Genomic DNA, 7,500 nt, shown 5'->3' on the forward strand with positions numbered 1-7,500 from the left:
CACAGGCGGCGGCTAAAATCGATCTCGCTTTCGATTTTGCGATTTTACTTGTACAACCAAAAGTACGATAAAAAAATTTGAACATAACATAAAAATCTCCCAAAATGTTTTTCGCTGATGGTAATTTGTTATATTCGTGGCACTAAATTTATGATGTTTTCATCTCGCAAAGTTTGTTGCTGATGGCAAATAGGTTTATTTTCGATCGACACTTCCTAAAAAGTTTCTTCTACTCTCCTTAAAAACTATATATCAATAGTTATTTACTTTTGCGTCAATCAATATTTGTTTTGCTTAAAGCAGGCTAACAAAATCTGTACCTTGCCTAATTAGTTCGCACTTTTGAGCGTTAAGATAGAATTTTCGGTCGTATCAGGGGCTCCTGGTCGTATAAATGTTCCTGACAACAAGTCGCATATTTTGATGTTTCCTATCCAGGTACAAACCCCGCCGGACAGGGGTTTTTGTCTTGTAAAGCTGTCTGAAGCTCAGAGTAAACGCTTAAGCTTGTGGTGAAAAAAGAAGTTGTAAGGAAACTTGAAACTGATCAACATGTCAGCTTTGAAGCCAATGTTTCTAGATTTCCTTTTATTTTCTTCAATCTTTCTTGGTTTAGCATTTTACTGAACGCCATGTCTTCCCAGGGGGTATTTTATAGCAAAGACATCCACCATGGCAATGTATTGAATTATGATACCAAGACAATATCGTGTACTATTAGAGCCACATGTTACGCAAGGACAACTTGAAACTCCTGAAAAACAAAACGCAGCTCAGTTGATAGTTGTGGAAAAAAACACTGTCAAGTCGCTGCACTACCACGCGTACGCAATGCATTCCTATTTTTAAAAATATCCCGTATCCCTACAATTTTTTTTACCCAAATATCCCGTATCCTGATCGCTTCTCGGCCTTTTGGCTAGGATTAGTTTCTCGGCTAAGGGCTACGGTCAAGTACCATTGTACTACCGTACTTTTTTCAGAGCCGTATGACGCAGGAACAGAACGGTTTCGGCTGTGTGTCTTTTCTCTCGAGAAGCGATCACTAGGGTTTTTTGGTCTCGTTTTTGGTATTTTTTTTTGTTCAGCTCGAGTGTAGAATCATGACGAACTTTTGTAGATTCTGAGAACTATTTACTACTTGAAGCTTTTGTTAAGTTTTGAATCGATGATAGAGGGAGTTATGGCAATTTAACCCGGACTGGACTACTGGATTTAAGCTATTTTCTTCACGAGGTTTCAAGTTATTGTGGAACGTTTGGTACCAAGTTACTCCAAAACTGAAATCTGGATTATGGATTTCTAAAATTTCAACTTAGGACTGGACTATGGGACACGCAATTATGGGATTTTAGATTTTTGAGCATTGAGAGAAATGGAGTACAGATGTTGTCTTCTAGTCTTCGCCACGGCAGATTTAAACCGTTTCCAAGGAACAAGTCTTTTTGCCCTCGCCACGGCAGATTTAAACAGTTTGCAAGTAAGTAAACCAGGATTACGGAACCGCACTTCGAGCACAGGATGACAAATTGTTGAACTGTGATTTGTAATAAGTTTTTCGGATGATTTAGGACTGATCTTGTAATTTTTGGATGAACGGAATTAAGGAAGCGAGTAAAACTGTAAGGTAAAGTCAGCTTACAGGCCTAGTGGCCCATCAGGACGGAGCTTATCCCCGGCTCCTGTAGTGAGTGAAGCGACTCCCCCCCTTGATGGGATGCTAGTCCATCGCAGGGTTACCCCCAGCATTTCGCTGGTACCCATTTATACACCTGGGTGGAGAGAGAGGCACCGAGGGAGTAAAGTGTCTTGCCCAAGAACACAACACAATGTCCCCGGCCAGGTCCCGAACCCGGACCATTCGCTCCGAAGAATAGATATCGAGACTATCATCATGCAGCTTGTGATGTAGTTTGAAAAGCTGTATAGTTATCTGTGATTTTCAATGATAATAAAGATTCGATTCCAGGGCAGAAATACAGGTCTCGATACTCAAAAGTTTGTTGTGTGCATCGCCATCATGAAGACCCAGTACGATTTATCAAAGAATGTTTTTAAAACGTTGCATATTGTAAGTTCAACTTTTGTAGGGAAATAGCCGAGAAAGATTTTTTGCCTCCTAGACACTTTTCAGAGAAGGCAACCTAACTAGTATTCGAACTCGGTATCTCTTCATTCAGAGGCAATCGAAATCACCAAACCACAGACGGAGGCGACTAAGCGACAGATAACTGGGGAAATATGTATTAAAGAATTTTGTGCGTGACCGGAAACGAGTTTTCGTGTTTTTGTTGCACGCAATGCAATATCGGGCCATCTTATGACTCGTTGGCACATCTTACCGGGCTAATTTCTCCCGGTATTGTTAAGAAAAAGTATGATGTTTCGACGAGTCATTTCCGAAATTTCTCGTCTTAAACCGTTCGATTAGCGTTCCTTTCTCAAACACTAAGCAAAAATACACATCGATCAGCGAAAAACAATGTGCTTTAATAGCCATTTTGGAATAAATACACTATTTTCACCTGGTTTCCATGGTGCAGTGGTCATTGTCGTCCTCTATAACGAAGATAACACGGGTTCGGGTATTCACTACATATACATCAAACATAATGAGAAGCGCAATGTAAGTCCGATGTAAGAAAGACAGACTTCTCTCTTTTCTTTTCTTTAGCGCTAAATTAACCATGCACCACTGTATTTTTGCAGGCCCGAGTTTAGGCTAATTGTGGCCTCTTGTTTTATTTAAGACTTGATGACGATGTCCTCGAATGAAGACGTGTGACTAAATTTGAACGTTGTGAGATAAAATTTCGTGAAAAATATGAAGGTTGGTAGGTCAAGGGTTTCTTGGGTTCTGTTGTATTCTTGCGCGAATTTCTTTTCTGTTTTCTCCTGAGCGTTGTTTCCGTCTGGATTGGAGGAATTTCCTTCCCTAAAGTCGTACAAAAGGCTGGTAGACCAGTCAGCATAGATATCCAGGCATGCTTCATTGCAAAGAGAAAACTCTGGAGTTCAGTTCCCGCATGGCTCATGTGACAGAGACCTACGTGATACGGGTGTGAAACATAAGCGGAGAATCATAAATGCTGCTGCTCGCACTCCGTTTCCTCTTATTGCGCTCGTCTTTGTGTTTGTGATTCTTTTTCTTCTTATGTTTTTTATGATCTGCTGTGCTTCCATCCGGGTCAGGTTTTACGCGAGCCTCCCCTCCACTTTCCGCGCCACTTTCATCACCTCCAATCTACAATCAACGAGAAAACTTGACTTGGAGACAGTGCGTGTTCCTATTACCAGGTACAGAAGACACGAAAAAAAAGTTTGCTTAACTCACAAGCTGCGCCGGACAGATGCAACGCGCATACGTTTGATTAAAAACACAGATTTCAAAGAGCAATATGAATGGATTGGAAGGGAAGTGGGAATACGAGTGTTGCATAGGATGGGAGAAAGTAGGGGATTTATTCGGGGCAAGTTGCTGCAATTGTTACATTGTCCAGTGAATGTTTGGGGTTACATTAAGGGGTGAGGGGCCGGGGCTTATTATTGGGGAGGGGGATCACCTTTATTTTGAAACGGAGTTTGCTGGCTTCAGAATTCGCGTACTCGTCACTCATAGGTTGAGAATGCAGGTGAATGAAATCTGAGGGGGGGGGGGGGGGGAAATGAAGAAAACAATGAGAATTGAACAAAAGCAGATGGTCGCTCAGGATGTTTCCTGAGGTAGAAATGACCTCAAATCAAAATCATTATTTGTGGGTATCCACTTATTTGTTGGTGAGCAAAATGAGCCTTTGTGAGCTGTGGATCCGCAGACTACTTTGACAATGTTATGACGAAATTCATTGTCAATAACAGGACAGACGGATGAAAAACTGACATCAGTTATTATTTGTTAATTATACGACAAAAAGGCAGAGGGGTCAAAATTACGCGACGACAAAAATAAGAGAAACTTCAATTTTCTTCAAGGTGATGCGACCCGATATATTGACAATAAAAATTAGCCAATGAGCGCGCGAGAATTTTGCAGTCACTGTAAAATATACGATTGACGGGTGATAGCCGCGTACCATGGTGCAGTTTCAGCGGCTATCACTCATAGGGATCGAGTGGGTGACCGGTCAGTGCGGCTGTTTGCGATTGTGTGGTAGGTACGTTATGTATGAGGACAACCGTTAGTAGTGCCACGTTTTCATTTGGGCCAGCGGTCATCCAAGTTTTCAATATGGCGGATACGGTAAGAATAATTTTTCCTCAACAGTGCTGACGATGTGTCCTCATTTTCCTTGCTATTTTTACTTACTTGCTTTGTTTACTTTGAGATAACAAAGTTATTTTATTTTTTTAGGAACATTTGGATGCAACTGAAGATGTAGCGTTAAATTTTGGAGACGAGGATGAAATTTTCAGGAGAAGAAAGAAATTTAGGTTTCGAGTTTTTTTTGTTGTTGTTGTTGTCAGTTGAGGGATATAAATTTTTGCAGTTACCTTAATTTGTTCATCATTTCATGTCAAGGACTTTTTGAAAAATGTCTCTGCAGAAATCCAGCTGTAACAGTGTTTCATCTTCTCTTCCGAGTGGCAGCCATTATTGCTTACCTCCTGTGTGGCTGGTTGAGTGATAGCTTCATCACAAACTTTGTTGTTATCGTGTTGTTGTTATCATGTGACTTTTGGACTGTCAAAAATGTAACTGGTCGATTATTAGTTGGACTTAGATGGTGGAATTACGTTGATGAAGATGGGAACAGCCATTGGGTGTTCGAGTCAAAAAAGGTACAGCTATAGTTGTGTCGCGAATGCCCTAGGGCCGAACTAGATTTTAGACGTTTTAATAAGTTTCTCAAGTACAGTACTCTCTCGCTCTTTCCAGTCAACTAAAATATGCTACACAATTACAAATTGAACAAACGATTTGTCGACAATGGTCTTCTGTTTCTAAGTTACTCGATCAAGCTTTCTATCAATATGAAAAATTAATACTTGGAACTTGTCCTTCTTTGATTTCTAACTGTGATTGACATTTGCTTTAATTCCTATTATCGCTTGTTTGAAAAAGGCTTACTCTGTTTATAGTAGTCACGCATTCCCCAACAGTTGTGGAATATTGGGCAAGGATTGGGTAAATTTGGCCTTTAAGTCCTCCAGGCCCCTATAGCTAAATAAAGCCCACCTTAAATTCACAGAAGCATGCAACCAATCAGATCACATGTTTTGACATAATATTTACTTTAAAAACAATTAACTGTAGTTATGTCTGAGAGGAAATGGGGTGTTTAAAAAGGAAATTTAGACCCTTATCAAGTATCAAAAAACTATAAATGCAAGACCCATAAAATTTGACAGATTATTACAAGATGCTTACCTGAAGCCATGTAGTATTAATTGCATGAAAATTTGGTTTTATCAAACTATTTGATAAAGGTAAATGAATCAGTGTAAGCAAGATTCGTGAGCTGATTTTTTTTGGCGTTAGCCTTTCATCAGAGCGAATTAAAGATCGAGCCAACCCTTCAAACGTCAGCTCACAAATTTTTTATATGGATGGTTAATATATAGCTTTATTGACCCATTGACTCTTTAGGCACCCTAAGATGCCCCCGCTTTTACTTTTCTGTAAGTCTGTTTGGGATTAATTATAATAATTGATGTTCTCTTAGCCAGTCAACACGCTGAAATCTTTACATGTATATTATTAGTTTGGAAGCTATCCCCTTCATTCAAGTATTACTCACAACTTGTCCAAATCAACAATCCCAGTTGTTACCCTAATCTGTTAACACCATGTTAATTTTGTTAAACTATGGTGTTTAACATCCATTTAAAGCCATTAAGATATTTCCTTTTACATTCGTAAGTGACACAAGTTAAAAATGATCAGTACATGTTTTGTGACATTTCCCAATGAAGTTATGTCATTTTGCCTTCAAAACATCATTGCAGGAGGAGGATGTTTGTATTTTCCATTCTGCAGCTATCTGGTGATTCCATCGATAATGTTAATCTTGTTGGTGAAAATGATCTGTTACATTACGTTTCAGAATGACAAGAATGTGTCTAGTGCTGAATCCCGTGTCTTCTGGTTGGGCCTGGTCATCTGTCCCCTTGTCTGGATGTTCTTTTTAGTGGCTGCATTATTTTCACTCAAGTTTAAGTGGCTAGTAAGTTACTTTAAATGTTAGATTTTGGAATATTTTGGGGTCTATGCACTTGATCTCACAAAAGCCATCTTAAATTTAGGAAAAAAGGAGAGATGTATGGACAGTATTCATAAATAGTGGCCAATAAATCATTCCTTTGTCCTTGTGCTTTTGAGACCAACTAGCCTTGTTTGCATGGACAAAATACAAAAGAAACGTAGCTTTAGAGCAAGGCCTGTTGGTCACATTAGCACAGAGACAAGAGAATAATTTTGTTAATATGGCTATGGAATAAATTGGTCATGGAAGACTCAATTTGGTTTGATTTGAGCATGTGGTCATAATAATTAAGCATAAGTAATTAAGTTATTAAGTATTAATAAGAAATGTTAATAATTAAGTATTAGTGTCCAAACAGCCACAATAATGGCTTAACTGCAATTGAGAAAGTGGTCAGATTATGACATTCACTTTCTTTGTGAACAGTGTGCAAGTTCTTTAAATTGATGACCCAGAAATGTTTCTTTGGATAGGACCAATCCATTGTTGTTTTCCCAGGAGACTTAAGTCCACTCAATCATTACTTGGTGCAGCCAGGGAATAAGCCAACAACCTCTTGCATCAAAGTCATCTACTAAGTTAAAGGGGTCTAGTAATTGTAGTGATTTCACTTTGATGCAAATACCATAATAATCATTATGCTAAATAACTGGTCCTTTGATCTTTTTTAAGCTTGTTGTTGCTGTTGGTCTTTCCTTGAATATGGCAAACCTGGTTGGTTATGTCCGTTGCAAAAAGGATGCTGGAAAAAAGATCACAACTTTTGCTGGGAACTTTTTAGGAAGACAACTCCTTAATCAGGTACTTTTTAAAAATAGCTGTTGTTTTTAAAAATATCCTACATGTAAACATGTCACCACAAGGTCATCCTTCAATTTTTCTTGATTTCCTAGAGATGTTATTCCAGTGTGGCCGCAAAATTTTAATGTTCCATAATTTTTACTCACAGTAACCCTTTTTACTTTGTTTGTAAGTTCAAAATTCAGAATAGATTGAAATGGTGGCTATTTTGAAAAAAGCTACATGATAAATGCCTTCTTTATGTCAATCAAAATTTAATTAAGTGTTACTAAATCACCTTTTTTTAGTCCAAATAAGAAAAAAAAATTCATCTTACTACAGTTCTCTTTTAAAATCAGTCAACTGATGTTAACAGATTGTCTATATTAAGCACCCTGTAGAACTACAGTTCAAAAGGATTTAACAATGTTGTTGCTATGGTTGTTCGTATCGCAGTCTTTTCTTTGTAATATTTCTCAGCTCAGGGTAGCATGATCTTTCACTCAGCAGGTGAATC

The 7,500-nt window shown here is 38.5% G+C and overlaps 1 protein-coding gene across 2 annotated transcripts in view; it reads left to right on the top strand.

The window, feature by feature from the left end:
* Positions 1-4,185: 4,185 nt before the first annotated feature.
* LOC137970804 (Golgi apparatus membrane protein TVP23 homolog B-like) overlaps positions 4,186-7,500 on the top strand; it is a 7,254-nt gene continuing 3,939 nt past the window's right edge. The window contains exons 1-6 of one of the 2 annotated variants that reach the window (XM_068817379.1): positions 4,186-4,240; positions 4,352-4,431; positions 4,545-4,779; positions 6,045-6,164; positions 6,876-7,004; positions 7,491-7,500. The exon at positions 7,491-7,500 is cut by the window's right edge and continues 70 nt beyond it. In XM_068817379.1, the coding sequence (XP_068673480.1) occupies positions 4,229-4,240; positions 4,352-4,431; positions 4,545-4,779; positions 6,045-6,164; positions 6,876-7,004; positions 7,491-7,500 (586 nt within the window). In that variant the 5' untranslated portion in view covers positions 4,186-4,228. The remainder of the gene's footprint in view (positions 4,241-4,351; positions 4,432-4,544; positions 4,780-6,044; positions 6,165-6,875; positions 7,005-7,490) is intronic. The other variant, XM_068817380.1, reaches the window with a different exon arrangement.

The sequence above is a fragment of the Montipora foliosa genome, chromosome 9 (assembly GCF_036669935.1).
Source record: "Montipora foliosa isolate CH-2021 chromosome 9, ASM3666993v2, whole genome shotgun sequence".
Classification (NCBI taxonomy): Eukaryota; Metazoa; Cnidaria; class Anthozoa; order Scleractinia; family Acroporidae; genus Montipora; species Montipora foliosa.